We start from the raw sequence: 17734 nt of genomic DNA, 5'->3' as shown, positions 1-17734 counted from the left end.
AAGCGCCACAAGTACTCCTTTTCTTTTTGCGGATACAGACTAACACGGCTGCTACTCTGAAACCTACTAATAATATAGTTACAGATGAAGAGCCAGAGGAAGAGTATCACCAATTTAAAGTGATAAAAAGGCTAGCAAGAAAAGGGAGGGAGCGAACACTGGCCTACCTCATGAACTTTCTTTGGATCTCTGAACCTATAACTTGTTATGGACCCCAATAGAACACCTCTTAAAGAACATGCTCTGCATCATTATGGCAGTTGCCCTGGTAAATTCTTTTACACTCAACTAAAGAGGAAGCTAATTTATTAGAACTAGCACATTTTAAAATAGAAACAAATTAATGCCAGTAGTGAGTGGGCTCAGCTTGCATATCCCTCTTTGGAGTGTCTCTTTCAAGAAGTAGCAAATATATTCCAATGTAGCCTTTTCCTTTCTTATGTCACTTTAGGAGAAGTATTTGCAGTCACATTAGTTACCAACCTGCTCAGTGATGAACTCTCAACCCAAGATATTCTACAGATTAAGGCAGATACTACATATGGGGAAAGTGCATTTCTCAATTTTTGCAGGTGAAACAAACCATTGTCCCAAGTAGATTATTTATCTTTTTAAACAAACAAGACCCCCAATTTCTTTTTTAGATCAAATGTAAACATTTCATATAGGTTTTATTAAATATGAACTATTGGGTGTAACTATATTACACATTTTGGCCACAGTGTTACTTTAAAAAAAAGTGTCTACAGCTTGAAAAACATTAACATGTAAAATGTGGTGTGCCAAACAAAAAATAAAAGCTATGTCAAAGAAAGACTATATTTGCTGACCGTTTTCTTTGTATCCCATCCCTAGGATGACCTCTGGTGCTCTGTAGTAACGAGTCACTACATAAGGCGTCATCATAAAACTAGTTCCTGCAGTTCTGGCCAGTCCAAAGTCAAGAATCTTCAAAGTGCAGTCTGATTTTACTACTATATTACTGGGCTTTAAATCCTTAAAAAGAAACATCATACATGACTGCTAAGACAAGAACAAAACACTCTGCAGTTCACACCTTAAAGAAAATAACCACTGGCATAAAAAAATGAAAAACTGGGCCATTATTATAACTTCATTCTTCCAATTTTTTTTCTTGTATGAATTAATGTTTATATCTTCAGCCAACCAAAGAATTAAACCTCTGGTATTACTCTTCAGCAGTTTATGTAACAAGTAGGGGGAGAAAAACACAACTAATGTTACCAGATATATTAGCAATGTTTGAAATAATTTGGGGTTAGTATGAAATGTTAGCACTCAGACAAGTATTACAAATTGCTCAAGGGAATTATAGTACCAAAGGAGAACAAAAATGGTTGAATTATTAGAGATAATGTCACAGCAGGACTTTTCATCCTAAATGGTATTCAAAACACGAAGATTCTTACGATTTAATCAAGCAAAACTTTTTATAGTTAAAATGCATCTGTTAAAAAAAAATGAGTTACCCTTCATCAACTCTATCAATCAAGGTTGCATTACCTCTTGATTTGTTGTAGATATTTCTCTGAATGATCAGAAGGAAATTCATGCTTGCAAAGGTTTGGTTTGCAATAATGATTTGGTTGGTCATCAGTTAACCAACTTTAAGTTTAATAATGACAGAACTCTGAACTGCCATTGCAAAAACTTCCAGAAGAACTTCCTGCACCTTTAAAAACAGGAATCAAAATACCTTCAAAAAGAAAAGGAGTACTTGTGGCACCTTAGAGATGAACAAATTTGAGCATAAGCTTTCATGAGCTACAGTTCACTTCATCGGATGTAGTTCATGAAAGCTTATGCTCAAATAAATTTGTTAGCCTCTAAGGTGCCACAAGTACTCCTTTTCTTTTTGCAGATACAGACCAACACGGCTGCTACTCCAAAATACCTTCAAAATTTCAAGGCACATTAGATGGAAGATTTGCAACTGAACTCTTCAGTTGAGCTCTATAACCAGATTTTGATTTTCCATTGCCCCTTTTAAACTCAGTCTCCCAAGATGCTTTACAAACCTATGAGCTACATACTCACACAGCATCTACAGAAGCATACAAAGCAACCATTTTGTTCTAAGCCATATCTTCCACACCTTTAGCTGTCAGAGAGCAAATGCTGGCCATAACATCAGAAGGTTTGTCCGAAAAAAAATCATGAGATCTCTCATTCCCACCTAACTGATCACTAGAGGAGTGATCCCCAAAAGACAGACTTATCATGGGATATAAGACCAAGATCTGGCACCCCTTTGAGAGAGAGAAGATACTGATATAGGTAGTTTTTAATATGGTAATTTTCAGGCTTCCAGTGAGCCTCTCAGATATAAAAAAATGCTGCAACACTTACTACAAAATATAAAGTAAATCAAACTAGTGTACAGGAACATGTGAAGTCAGTCACCTTCCCATCTCTCCCTAAATCACATGCTAGGAGAATGTTTTTGAAAATATGATGCATAATGAAGGCTTCTATTGACTCTAGAGATTAGTATTCTGCTTATAAGATACTCAACATTTATTTATCTTATTCAAGTGTGATGAGGCATTTCAGCTACTTAAGACAATACTTAGATTGTGCTGGAGTTGTGTTTATATCCTGTTTTAATAGTTACTGTTGTATATATGCAGGTTTCTATTATAGGGATGGAATAATTATAGGACCTCTGGAGCAGTCCTCTTTCCCCATCAATAAATTATGTGGCATCTCAGCCTGCCACAATATTGTTGTATTAACCAAATTCATTCTCTTCAAAATTGTGAGGCTAGAACTGAGGAAAGAATTTACCATCATCATCAACAGGAAATAATTCCATGCACACACTCACACAAGGATGCCCATGTCATTTGCACGCAGAAAGTTAATGCCTACAAAAGCATATTCATTCTTCAATTTCCTTCCAGTATCTGACCTCCAGAAAGTCTAGAAAATTTGAATGCAAATACAAATCAACAAGACATGTAGCCTAACATGCTTCAGAATTCTCATGGCTAGTACTGCCACAAGGTACATTTTAAAATCTCATTCAGGTGTACAAATATACACATTTTCATTATAGCAGGAGCTCAAAAGCCCGATGTGGGAGTGATGCAGTGGTTAGAGCAGGAAATTGATATGAAGACTCCTGGATTGTACATCCAACTATCTTACTGACATTCTGCGTGACCTTCAGCAAGTCACTCCAGACATCGCTGGGACTCAGCTCAATCACCATCTTCCACCTGCAAAATGGAGGCTAAAGCATATTTCTAGAGCTGTTGCAGATTCAACCCTTGTAAAATGCTTTGAGTATTCTGGGAACAGGTGTTCATGTACAAGGTATTAATAAGGTTAAGCTATCTATAGTCAAATCTATACTGAGAAGTAAAGATGTGAAAGCTATGCATTTTAATTATAAATGTGTGCACTCTGTACAATTTGCTTAGTCAGTAAAAATTGTGGGAGCTTTCCTTCATTTTTAGCTTTTACACTGTACATGTATTGTGTTTCTGGCATGTTAGTGCATATCAAGCATGTTACTGCTTAAAGCAAGTATTTCCACAAGCAATGCAATATGTCCTGCATAGAAGCATTTATACAGCACTTTACACCCTCAAAGCATTGTGCAAATATTAACTCTCAACCTATATGAGGTAAACTTTACTAATTCATAGAGAAGCTAATTAACCCAATTACGCTTCGTTAATGGCAGAGCAAGATTTAGAACTCAGGAGTTCCTGACTCCCAGGTGCCATGACATACCAAAACTCCGAACGCACCACACACAACCACAGAAAAAGATAATATGGGATGAACAGTGCCAACAGGAAAATTGGCATTACATATTAATGATATTGTTGCTGAGGACCTAGCTAAATAAAATCACTGCTGAAACTGTGTGTTCTACATAAAGCTAAGGTCCTTTGCAAATAATCCCTTTTCTTCAGAAGGTTTGTTGTTATCTGCTTGATAGACACAAGGAACACTAAAACTTTATACCTTTAAGTACAAATGATTAATCGATGCAAAATTAAGCAATGTAACATTTTTCATGAACAGCAGGCTGATCTTAATATGTCATAATATGAGGACCTGCAGGTGAAATTGATCCATCTGTGTCATTCAGAGCCATTAACACATTTAACGCATTCAAAGATCATTATTTAATTTGTGCTAAAAGTCTGCCTTGCCAGAACAGGTTATCTTGTGAATTTATGCTGCGAAGCAATTCAAATGCTTCAGGAATGTCAGTACAAATTCTAAATTACAACTACCAGGAAGCACTGAAGCTAGATTTCCTGATTTTCAAACTATCACCCACCACCAATAATATCTGGACTGAACTGAACACTGTAGTGGAGAAGTAGCTCCTGTTATAACTAGGATTGCATAAACGTTTCCATTCACCTGCAGGTTCTCGGAGAGCAGGGGCTCTGTGTTATGGTGTGCTTAAAAGGTCTGAAAGGAGACTGCCCTGCAACTCCTAAAACTGACAGAACAGGGGCTCCCTCCTATGTATTTCAACATGGGTTAGGGGAGGGCATTCTTGCCAAGTATATCCATTCTATTGGGATTTCTTTTCCTCAGCGAAAAAACCCTAGGAAAATCCATACTATAAACCTCTGAAAAAGATGAAGCTTCTAAAGCTAAGCACTCAAAAGACAGGAAACGCCAAGGTTGCATGTGTGGCCTTTCTTTGCACCCCTGGGTGGATGCATTATGATGGAGACTTTGACGACACAGAATAGTGTCACAAAAATCACACAACATAGTATGAATCAATTTTTTGGCACCATCCTAAATAAAGAAATGCAATATTCTATAGTTTTTTTATCTGGTATGCTAAGGGTAATACAAACACTGAAATGGAAGAGTAAATGGAAAAATAGTAATAGCACACGAAACTACAGGTCAAGTACAACAGGGTAAGTATATCAGAATAATAATAAAAACGTTCCTGGCATATACGTATCCAAGTAAATTACCTTGGATAGCTAACAGTCTCATCTCCCGAATTGCACATAAGGAAGGCTGCACTGCTGATTGAAGAGAATGTATAGTATATGGGTGCTGAAAAATAATTAAATGCATACCGAGATGGGACCTTATTTAAGAAGTCAATACACAGATATATATAATTAAATATTGTAACAATGAAAACAGAATAAGCAAACAAAGTATTATAAGTTGCTACATATTACTAAGATTGTAAAAAATATATATATTTTATTTTAGAAATCATACACAATTATGTTCCTGTAGACAGTACTGTAATGCATGGACAACTTAACTTCACAATTTCCTGACCCGAGTGCCTAATTAAGCTACCTTGACTTAATATAAACAACACAATGAGGAAACAGTTGGGAGGCTTACAGGATAGAATTTTCCAAGCTACACGGTTGTATAAAGTTTCACTCACAGGACTAGACAATATTTGATTATGCAGAGAATTTTAGAGATGTATAATGTGTTTGTTATTTTAAAAAAAATGCAGAAATAAAGATTACATTATGATAGTTTAAAAATATATGGAATTTCAGGTTTGGTTACCAAAAAACGAAACAGAAACTTAGTTGGTTTAACCAATTAGTATAAAAAGTCACTCTTTTCCAGGTATTCTTTCCTTCTGATATCCACTGGGATAAGAATTCTACTGCAAATTAGAGGAGATGATGCAACCTATTATACAGATTTTGGACAATATAGTCTAGCCAAATTGAGATCCAGTTGAGGATGGACTCAGACTTTTGTTTCAAATTTAAACACACACAATGCAGTCTTTGAAAGTATATATACAGTTTCCATATTAATAGAATTTTTCCTGGCTCCTTAATACTGAAGGCAAGAACATTAGGTGGATTTTAAAAAGTATAGTATACCACTAACCCTATGGATAATCCCAGCTGAGTGAAGATGCTTGATACCACACAGCATCTGATAAAGAAGGTACGACATTCGTTCATGGTCTAGCTCCATCTGAATCACTTGGCAGAGATTTGCATCCATGAGCTCCATCACTATGTAACTTATGAAACAACAACAACAACAACAAGTGAGTAATTAGAAGATAAGGTGTATTGTCTGAAGTCCATTCCACTGCATATGTTTGTGACAAGTTACAAATCTGGGTAAAAATTAGACTTACACATCTTGAAATTCTTCCAGAGATTTCTGTGGTGTGAACACATTCAGCAGGCCAATTATCTGTGGAGAGAAAAAGAAAACTCACAAAAGGTCAACAAATAGATTTTGCTTACCTGTGCAAAAACACAAAATTGGTGGCTGGAAAGAAGTAAAACTTGACCTAAGAAGTCTCCTGATCATACAAGTGAACTTTGCTCTCTAGTACGCATAATCCAATAGTCATTGTTAAGAATTGTGTTTACCAGCTTTCCAACTGGTGCCAACCCTCCAGGATTATCCTGGAGTCTCTAGGAATTAAAGATTAGTCTCTTTACTAAGTACTCCTGTTCTTTTTGCAGACACAGACTGACACAGCTGCTACTCTGATTTCTAATTAAAGTTATGTCATGTGATGAAACCTCCAGGAATATGTCCAACCTAAACTGGTAACCCTATTTCCAACCTAACCTCTGAAGTCAGAGGCTACAACACTTTTGCACAGTAACGCGCATGATCACTGGCAAAGTGCATGTCCAAATAAACTGTCCATGTATTAACAGGATGAAGCGACACAGGAAGGTTGAAAATCTTCTTTTGCGCCCTGGACAACTGGAAGAAATGAAGAGGACTCTGTGCCGTACCAGAAGTTTTGTGGTGTTCAAACTCAAGGTGAAATATAACTTCTAAAAGAAGAAATTATAACACTCATGGAAACTGAGTGATGGAAGTAAGAGTTACATTGCCAGGCAGCCAGAACGGCAGATTAAAATGCTTCAACTGAAGTGAACGGGTTGCATACAGGTTCTCTAAGGACAGCTACTGCAGAGTAATAACCCTTCAAGAGGTATGGCATATTTACCTGTAACATAATATTTCATTAGAAATTAATCCAGAGGTAGATTAGGAAGCACACTCAGTGTTTGTGATAAATCAGTGGTGCACTTCATTTAATAAAGAAAAGCACAAGAATAAGCGAGCAGAAGAGGAAACCAGAGCTTCCAAAGGAAGGACGGCTGGAAGAGGAAGTAGCTTGAGTGTTTGCATACAAGAAGGGCATGAGTTACTACTAGTCACCATGATTACTGATGCTGTGTATGAAGAGGGAACACAGTTATGCTGAGCCCAACCAAGCCTGTTATCTTCTAGCTGAGGGACAAGAAAATGACATAAGCACCACCATACAAATATCAGATCTTTGTATGCTTAAATTGGACACTGGATTTACCATTTCATTGCAGGAGGGGCTAACTGTTTTACAGTTAAGGTAATTTATAGTAGAGTCATTCAAGCAACCAATTTACTGCTTTTATAAATGCCACACTATAATTCCCACCAAATTCAGCATAAAAAGGAGAAGACTCTGATGCATGAAAGATCAGAATATTTTGGCCAGCAGTGCTGGGGCTGTGCTTGTGCCCTGGATGTCCTCATCCTCTCCCCGACTTAATGGGATTAAGGGCAAAGTAGGCCCCAACTGTCCCTTAATTCCTTCACCAATCGAGAATCCAGATGGTACAGGACTCCATAGTAACAGGGAAGGAGAACAGATCACGGAATCCAAGTGGACACAACATCTCAAAGAACCACAGATACTGTAGGATAAGTCATCGTTCTCTCTTCCTAGAGTGATTGTCCACATGGATTCCACTTCTGGTGGCTAGCAAGCAGTGCTCTCAAATCAGGAGGTAGGTGCTAGGAGTCCTAGTTAAATGAGGATTGCAGGACAGCTCTACCAAAGTGGGAGTGAGATCTTGAAGCCACAACTAAGGAGTAGTGCTGGGTGAAAATGTGGACTGATCCTCATGTAGCTACCCTGTGAATTTCTGAGATGGGCATGCTTTTTAGAAAAGAAGCCAAAGCTATCTGAGTCCTGGTAGAATGGCTTCTAACCTGCATGGGTGGATCTAATATAGCTATCTCATAGCATAATTTAATACAATTAAATATCAACGTAGACAATCTTTGGGTGGATATTGTTGGACCTTTAATCCTGTCTGCAAATGCTACAGACAGCCTGGGAGTGCTCCTGAAGGAGCTGTCAAGGTAATTCGAAAAAGCCTTGATCACATCCAGGGTGTGCATTTTGGTTTCCTTCCTGATTACAGCAGGGAAGAAAACTAGCCAAAAATAGGCTCCTCAAGTGCCCATCATTAAGTGAAACAGCCACATCACAAGAGAGGCAAGTTTTGAATGCTGGGGAGTTTGTTTCAGCCATAGCTGCTAAATCCCAGTACCAGGGAAGTCCTTAATATAAGTTTTGTTTTGCATTTTTTTTAATATTGTCAAAGGGTATAAAAAAGAGAAACACATTATGCCAACTATGCTATTTATTTATGTACACACACACACACAGGGGTATCAAGATCACACAGCAAGTAGATAAGTAGATCTTGCAAGGCTTCCCATCTTGCAACCATAGGTGGCGAGAAGGAACTGAAAGATGGTTGGCCCCATGCACTCCTTGTGCCCTCAAGTGGGGGAACACTAGGGCACCCAGGTTACTGGTACAGCCCCAAAGGACATTGCTGCAAAAGAATCAGATCTCCTGTGCATTGAATGCCTGCACACCAGAAGTGGAATCCATGTGGACAATCACTAAATTATAACCCTACAGCAATCAATGTTTCAGAATTAACACAGGATGTTCCAAAGCAGCTTTGTGAAGTTCAGTGCAGTTTAAAGAGTTTGAACATGCTTAAGATGTTATTGCTCTGCGTCAGAGTGGTGGTCATACATTTACCACCTCCTCTCCAAACCACACACACATACATGTATGAAGGGCCTTTAGAGTAAGACTAGCTGCACTGTGCTTTAGAACTAGTTTGTTTTCTCTCCAGCCCCTGCCTATGCTTCCAGACTGAAAGGGCTGGGATGCTGCTTCAGCGATATCAGAGGAAGAACAGGCAGGCAACTGATAAACCCTGCCCAAGCAGAAGCTTCCCTATTACAGGTAAGTACAATAAGACAGTTTGAGGATAGAAGCCAACTTCCACAGATGATAAGCGATATCTGCCAACTGCAGTGAGTGGATGGGGAATGCAGTGCAAGGTCAAGCAACTGCTAATCATCAAGAGTCACAGAGCAGAAAGGGCCCGTTGTCATCATTATATAGTTTGTGGTAACATCCAAAATGAGCATGGAAGTTTCCATACACAGAGGGTAACAATCTCTGGCTTAGAGATCATACAGGCAGTATTCTCAGTGTGGCACTGCAATGGTGTCTGCGGTAGAAGGAAGCTTCTCTTGCAGATGGTGGCCCTCCTCGCCTATCAGCCTGAGGAAGCTGGAACTTCCCACATGGGGCTCAGGAGAGGAGGTGGTGAGGACAGCATGCTAGAGGTCTGCTCTGGGTTAATTTTACAGCCTGACCCAGAGCTAAACACCAACCCGAGCACAGACAATCCAAACCCGACCCAAGAGTGTTGAGTCATTTTCAAGTCAGACCTGAACCTGACACTTCCCCCCGAACCTGCGTCAACTTCATCCTGTCCTTGGGGCTCGGCCTTGTGGGGGCTTCCTGCTCCACATACCTCAAGCCCACAATCCATCTCCAGCCAACTCCTGGCTGTGAGGTTAGCATGGTGGTGACTGCATACCCCATTCCTGGCAGCCACCCTTGACATACTGCACATGCTTTGGAAAAAGAGGCACTGAGACTTGTCGGCACACTAACACCGCAGCACACAGCGCAGCAAGGTGGCGGTGGTTAGCAGGAGCATGACACGCAGGAGAATGGCACGCGGCCACTGCCACGCCAGCCCCAGGGGCAAGAGGGGGTGATCAGAGATTACCCAACCTGACCTGAGAGTGGCAAGGTTTTTAGACCCAATCTGACCTGAAACCAACACTTGTAGTTGGATCCCACTGGGTTCAAGTGGCGTATTAAGGCTCTATAGCATGCAGCCCCTAGCGAAGGAAGGAGCTGGCTCCTACCAGCTATCTCCAGGGCAGTTCTGAGAAGCAGCCACTTGGCCTATCAGTATCTCTCCTGCTCTGCTCTGATTTTATTGCCATCTCCAGAACCTGAAATGCTCTGCTGTTGTCCTGCAAGACCACCTGGCCCACTTGCGCACCAAAATCTGCTGCCACTTCTATCCCTCCCAAGCAGACTCTTTAGCAGATGCAGCACAGAAGGGAGAATGGTTACCTGTAGTACATCAGCCAATTGCCTGCCTGTACCACACCTAGCAGAGCAGCACCATGACTCCAGCCTTCAGCCTGGAAGCAAGGGTGGGGACAAGAGTTAAGGAAAAGCACAGTGGTGGCACTCTGAAGCATCCTCCTACACTTTATATGCACACAGGCCACCCCTTAAACACATCTCTACCCTATGTAAGGTGTTACCCTCTAGAGCCACCTATACGGTACCTGAAGACCTTTTTCTTAACACAAACATTTAAGGCAAGATTCTTCACTTACATTTTTGTGATTTACACACTTCATGAGAACAAGCTCTCTGTAGGCTCGTTTAGCATGGGTTTGATTCTGAAACGGCCGGCTTAGCTTCTTGATTGCAACATTTCGTTCCAGGATGGCATCATAGGCTGCACTGCAATTAAAAGTAGACCGTTGTTATATCATTTCATGGGTTCAAAGCACTTTATAAATTCGTTATTCCTTAGACATGCTCTTTCATCTCAGAGAGAAGGAAGAGCATTGTTCCCATTTCACAGATGTAAATCTGACACTGGTTAAGGTACTATCCCCAAGGTCACACAGCAACTCAGCAGGTGATCCAGAATTCCCATTAATATTAAACTCCAATACAACGAGTGTACAAGCGAGAGTCTCCCTCATAATGAGCAATAACTGTGTTCAGAAAAGATTTTCCAGCTTCACAGTTTGCCAGTCTTACACAGCTCCATCTCCTCAGACAGTAACAGGAACTCAGAGCCCCAAAACATCAAAGCCTCCTTAACTGAAGCCAGAGAATTCCTGCTACATGCCAATGGACATCAAGGCATTGTAGATTAGACTACATAAAAATACAAAGACATCAAACATGAGAAACATGTAGGTTTTTACCTAAAATCTACAAAAGGGAAGGAGCTTCTGCCATCAGGCTAACAGCTCCAGAGTGCTTAGGTACTCTGCTAACCACAATTTTATGGTACCCTGGCCTCCCAACTGGAGAAGCCACCTGAGTGGCAATATCACAATACAAAGGGGGAAAATGGGTTCAGGAAGACTTAACTGCCTGACACCACCGATTTTCCTTGATGATGAGGAAAGTTGAACGAGTTGCAAAAGGATTCAATCCAAATTTCTTTCTATTTATGGCTTAAATTCAGGACACTAATATTACCTATTAACACAGGCTGTTAACTTCAGTTCCGTTATTTTTCTTGCTACTGGTGAAGATCATTACAAGGGACAATTCCCATGCACATCACCACACCTCTGTGACAGGCAGGCACTGAATTTGTTTGCTGCAAGACGCAATATGACAGCTGTATAGAGTCAGTAGATATTTGTCAGATGCAAAGGTCTTGGCAGCTGTGCATTACCGAGGGTCACACGTTCAGTGAAAATCGGCTACCAGCAAATGTTCAGTGGTTATTAAATTAAACCTAGCTACTTTAACAAATATGTTATAAATCACCATCTGATTTGGACCATAGTAATCCAAAAAGTTAATCAAGACTGACTAGACTCTAATGAGAATAGAAGAAACATGAACACACATTGGAGATTTGCATTGGTTTGAAGTCCCCCTTAGTAAAGATGGATTTTTTTTTTTAAATGATGGATGGATGGATGAGGAAATGAAAAGTGAAGAGGGGTGGGCAGAGATGGATTCCAGTACAGGATTCCTGCAATATTGCATCAGTCTTTGCACCCCTGGATCACTAGGACACAAGTCTGTGGTGTCTCAGTCTACCTCTAAGTGCATGTTACAGTTGGTCCCCTTTGCTTGCACCCTAAAATGCTCAGATAACACTGTGATGGGAAGGACACAAGGACAGACACATACAAGGATTGCACTGGACTAGAGACTGAACTCCTAGACTGTCTCTCCAGGTAAGGATGGAGGCATGCAGGCAGGGCAGATAGTTGAGTTGATGTCCGCATTGTATGCATTCACAGAAAGGCAAAAGCTGGATGTGGAAGAGCCCTATTTGGGCATCTAGTTCATGCTCCTGTCAATATTGTCCCCTATTGCATATGGTCTACTTTTACATGCACTGAGTTAGAAGCTGTGATGGGGATTGTAATGAGACAGAGTGGCCTCCCACTGAGCCAGAGAGGGAGGGATCACTCTCTGAACCCAGATGGGTGGAGCCAGGCCATGATCACCCTTCCCACTGGAAGTCAGGAGGCAGGACAGGAAGTATAAAGGGCAGGTCCTCCTGGAGCTTAGTTTAGCTGCAGTTGCCAAAGGAGACAGATGCCTCCTGCCCACTCCTGAGCTGGGAAACTGCAGCAGATCCCTGCCAAGCTGAACACTGACTAGAGCTGCCTGCTACCAAGGCACGGAGGAGTTGCTGGGACTGCCACTGGCATTCTACCCAGATGAAATGGAGGACCCCCCATAGATCCAGGTACACCCTAAGGGGAGGGTAGGAAGTGGCCCAGGGGCAGCTGACCCCAGTCTGGCTGTGTTGCTGCCAGAGACCCGGTCAGCATGTTGCACCTGGATTCCCTGCTGACCCAGCTGTGAAATACTTCACCACTGTTAAGGTCCTGGGTCAGGGCCTGGTGGAGTCAGGTGGGCTGGGTTCTCCTATCCCCGGCCACCCCACTCCAGGGGTGGCAACCTCCCCTCTCTAAGCCAAGAGGCCTGTGTTTGTCAGCTGGAGCTAGGACACCCAACACCTGTGCTGCCTTGCCCTGACTGTAGGCTGGAGCCTTAAACTGCTGCCCCACCCTAACTGAGGGCCCAGCCTTATAGACTTGTGCTGCTCTGCTCAGATCATGGGCCAGAGCCCCTAACTGTTTGCTGCTCTGTCCTGACTACAGGCCACGGCCATAGACTGTTTGCCGCCCTGCCCCGACCGAGGGCCTGGGGCCCAGAGACTGATTTGTGGCTTGGCCTGGATTGCAGGCCAGAGCCCTTGTCGAAGCAGTGCTTTGCTAATTCTCTGACTGTGTGTAACGTCCAGTGAGGTGGAGTGGCCTCCCACTGACCCAGAGGGGGAGGGAACTACTGATAACCTATGACAGGGGTTCACATCATACCAATCTTGAAAGGGTTAATGAGGCTGAGAAGGGAGCCAATTAACTTAATAGGTCACATCTGAGGGGAATTAGGCTGGATGAACAACCCCTGATTGGCAACAGGGCCCAACTGAGAAGGGACAGGTGGGATTATGAGAGAGCCAGGAAGTTGGCAGCAGAAGTGGCTACAGTCACTCTGTAGCCTTAGGGAGAGAAAGGAGGAAACCAAGGGGAGAATAGAAGCAAATCATAAAGAGAGCACCCCGAGTTGCACAGAGAGAGGGGCAGGGCATGTGGATGAGCAGCAGAAGGGGGTCATAGACCTGGCAGAGCTAATCCCCAAAGTGGCCGGGAGGAGATGCCCCAATAGTGCGTGAACCCCGTGACAGGAGCCTTCTGCCTTTTCCCTTGAGAACCTATTGTACAGTCTGGATGTTCTTCCAGAAATTCAGCCTGAGTTTTCCTTTGAACTCATCCCATTGCACTTAGTAATACTCACTTTTAATACCTAAACAATTCCTCTTCCTCACTGTGTCTACTGCCTTCAAGTATTTGACAAGTATATCTACATTCCCTATCCCCAGTTTAGCCATGTTACGTACATTTAGATTTTACTCTCTATCTATTTAATAATTCTTAATACGCCTTTCTGGTATTAGGGGCTCCAAACTGAATATAACTGCGAAGAAAATTGTCGCTGTCCTTATCCATGAGAATGTAGACCCACGCAGAATTTACATTAGCTCTTCTGCTACCACATCACAGTGCAAGCTCCTATTTTACTTTGCTGGCAACTACCAACCCTAATAATACCTTGTTCAACATCGTTACTCTTCAAGAGTCTCACTTGCACTACTTGCATTTTTTCAAAGATATTAGCTTTCCTTTGTCCATATGACTCTCAGAAATTTACACAGTACTTTATAAATACAGATTATAACAGGTTCCATTGTAGAGGTTCAGGCAATTTTATTTCTTGCCCATATTCCTAACTTCATTAAGTGTTTTGTCATTTCTATGTCCTCTTGGTATCTGCATTATCTCCTGATTTAGTATCAGCTGAAAGCGAATGCTCTGTTTACATCTTCTCCCTGATCATTCAGAAAAATATAAAATAAGCCTGGACCTAACACTTATCCATGGGGCAATTCCAGTTCTCTGCCTGAAATTACTATCTTTAATCTACAGCCCTCACCTAATTTTCAGTCCATATGGCACTGTTCATAACCAAATCAGTTAAGGTAGCTTTAGGAAATCTGGCTTGAAAATATGTCAGACCTTCAGTGTTTTTGTGGACAGACAACTTCACAAGTACCAGCTGGCTGGTCCTGGGGACTGATGAGCAATGGATTCACTCAGTTTCAAGCAGCTACCAAGCTACTCTGAGAACTGTAAGCATGTACTACACCAAGAGTGTGCAAACAAAGAGCAATGCTGGCTTCTACTCCATTGCAAACAGGGTTGGGTTAAGTCACGGGGAGGGGAAATCAGTTTTTTAGCACTATCCTAATCTTCCAGGCCCTCATTTGTTTGCCAAATTACAGAACTCTCTCATAACTGGCAGTGTTTGTATTGGCTCCAACCTTGAACTGAAGGCGATGTTCTAGGTTAGAGGCAAGATGCACTGGTTGAATTGGAGAGGGAAGGGGCATTACATGTCATTACAATTAGTTCCTCACTTTGAGGATCAAATTTTCTCACACACACACACCATCCTACTGTCTCTACCCTATCTTTCAGTAAGATACAGTAGTCACTTTCAATTTTCTCTTCTAAATTAAGATTATTTATGCTCAAATTTAAAGAAAACTTACCATACTATTCCTTGTGCCCCTGATCCTATAGGTTTTAAATTCTGATATCGTTTTAGTACAGTGAAAGTAGAATCTCCAATCTCTACGCTGTAGAAATTGCTGTCACGTTTGCTTCTGCTCATGACGACAATTTAGTTAGAGCGCTTCATCCAAAATTAACTCTCAACCTGTAAAAACAAAAAAAAACAATTGTCAAACTTTTTGGTTTTTTAAGTATCAAAATACAAAAGGTTACCTTTTCAGAGGATTTCTTCGCCTAGATCCACTTTTGTCAATTGTATAGGGAACATCTCCAATGAGATGACACTAGATCTGCCACTCTGAGGTTTAAGACTGTAAGGCAGGGGTTCTCAAACTGTGGTCCACGGATAATTCCCTCTAAGGTACGCGCCTGGGTGGCCACACGAGTGAATGAAGGGCCACTCACCTAATTAGTGGGACTTGCACAGGCATGGCTCCACCTTACATGCGTGTCTTCTCCAGGGTCCAGGCACCTAATTAGTGAAGTGGTGGCCTTGGGGGGGAAATAGGGGGAAGGGGGCAGTGGGGTGAAAAAAGGGGGTGTGGGGACTTTGAGACATGCAGGCCTGCGGTGGCTGGAGAAATAGGCGACTTTCCCCAGCTCCAGGGCTGCGGCTGCCAGGAAGAGACGGACCGCCTTCCCAGCCCCAGTTCTGTGCCCGCTGCGGTGAAGGAGAGACCTCCCTCCTCCACAGCCCCAGCCCAGGAGCTGCCACGGCAGGGAAGAGAGGGCACATCCATCACATTAGAAAGGTAAGACTACTTGTATTAAAATGAGTTGTGTGCTTTTAGTTATAGAACAAAATTTTTTTTTTTAATATGGCGCTTTTATCAAAAGTGCTTTACAGTAGTTCGCTAATGGTACAAACATTCGGAAAGATTAAGTGGTCTGCCAAGACCCTCACCAATTTTCAAGTGGTCCATGGAAAAAAGTTTGAGAACCACTGCTGTAACGTCTTCAGGACAGAGACAGTGTCTTTGTACATATCTGTCCAGCCCCAATCTGGATCAGGGTCCCATGAGGGACTATTGCAATAGAAACAAACTATTAATATACCTCCTGAGGCTAAAAACTAAATCCTACCTAACAGAGGCCTACCACAGCATTGCACTACCAAACCTGAAACAATGTGAGACTGCAAATCAAAGAGTTCCAGGGAAGGAGTACGATTTACCTTTTAACCTAATAAGAGTAACTTTCAAATGCCCTGGAATTTAACAGTTTACAAAAACTGGGGAAGAGGTCTGATTAACAGACATGGACAAAAAAAGAAGTGATCAGTGAAAGGAAGGAAAAATTTATCTTCCTTCACAGGAAGAAAGGAAGTCTTACCGTAGGATACATATTCCTTAAAGATCCCTAGGTTAAAGTTGCACCAACAAAGAGTCAAAAAAAATATTAATGTTACGTTATGCAACCTTAACTCTCCTCTTTTCTGTATAGGCACTGCCAGAGTCTGAGATTAAATAATATTTCTCTCCTCTCTCCTGTGCATGGTTGTGAATGAATTTTGGATGAATGCTAACTGTGCAATCTTAATGTTATTTTAATACAGGTTTTGTGTGGAATTAATAGTCAATGGTCCTTAGAAGGGTATCTAATATTAAAACCTCTCACACATTTGATTAGAACAAGAAGTGTTTGACTCTAATGGCTAAGAAAGAGCATGTTGTTTAATACATTACTTTAGTCATTTATTCAGCTGTTTAACAGAAACAATGACAGGTTCTTAGGTTCTATGCAGCATTTTATTTATTTGTATTATATATACTTGCTTTATTTTAAGACATTTGAAAATGGGGACAATGTTTGATTCAGAGAGAATCAGAAATTGGTGTTTGTGGTTAATCTATATACATAGAAGTCATACTTTTAGTGTAATCTATTAATGTGTTCTAAACTTAGAATTCTTCAAGAATCTAAAAGTTCAGCAAATTCAGTTCTCAGTTAGCTGTTCTGCATTCAATTCAGCTACCAGCTCCAATAAAATAAAGGGAACTACAGAGGACTAAAATGGTGTATTTTTAAATTATTTAGTATATTATATAATCTAAAATAAACTGCCATCATGGGCATCATCTATCTGAGAAGAAAGGCTTGTGAAACTAGCTCTTTGCAACTGTTAAATTGTATCTGTGTCACACAAACCTCAAAGGCTCAATTCACTAACTATAGGAGCTGATGTCAGCTCACTGAAGAGGATGTAGAGGTTCCCCTTCATCAGCAATATGGAAAGCCTCACTGGAGCAGACAGGACTGTCATGAAGACAAGAAAGGAAAGCTGTGTACAAGTTCTGAGCCCACACCATAAACAAAGGATGGAGACAAGTATACAGATCTGTATTTACTTCCCTTAGACCTGTAGTACATGACTCCACCAGTGGCTGCTCCTCCTTTCTCCTGCTCTGTAAATGCTCATCAGGGTTTTTGTTTTGGTCTCTCTCCCTGCTCATGGATGAGCTTACCTGCTCGCCTGGCTTCAGCCCCAAGTTATATGGTGACAACTCCCACCCTGTTCAGCCTCCAGACTATGGCTTTCTGACAAGTGCTTTTGTAACTCAAACCTAGCACAGTGAGGAGTCGCTGCCTCTTCCCACAATCCGCTCATCACCCT

General features: G+C 41.5%; 1 protein-coding gene across 14 annotated transcripts in view; it reads right to left on the bottom strand.

Moving 5' to 3' along the window:
• MAPK8 (mitogen-activated protein kinase 8) overlaps nt 1-17734 on the bottom strand; it is a 125209-nt gene that overhangs the window by 28413 nt on the left and 79062 nt on the right. For all 14 annotated transcript variants that reach the window (XM_073353041.1, XM_073353043.1, XM_073353038.1 and 11 more), the window contains 5 exons: nt 15099-15265; nt 10546-10675; nt 6149-6207; nt 5890-6028; nt 831-996 (listed from right to left, as the gene is read on the bottom strand). In XM_073353041.1, coding sequence (XP_073209142.1) covers nt 831-996; nt 5890-6028; nt 6149-6207; nt 10546-10675; nt 15099-15220 — 616 coding nt within the window. In that variant the 5' untranslated portion in view covers nt 15221-15265. The remainder of the gene's footprint in view (nt 1-830; nt 997-5889; nt 6029-6148; nt 6208-10545; nt 10676-15098; nt 15266-17734) is intronic.

Source organism: Lepidochelys kempii, chromosome 7 (assembly GCF_965140265.1).
Source record: "Lepidochelys kempii isolate rLepKem1 chromosome 7, rLepKem1.hap2, whole genome shotgun sequence".
NCBI classification, from domain to species: Eukaryota; Metazoa; Chordata; order Testudines; family Cheloniidae; genus Lepidochelys; species Lepidochelys kempii.
The sequence above is the reverse complement of the archived record's forward strand: the minus strand, read 5'-3'. Positions and strand labels throughout refer to the sequence as shown.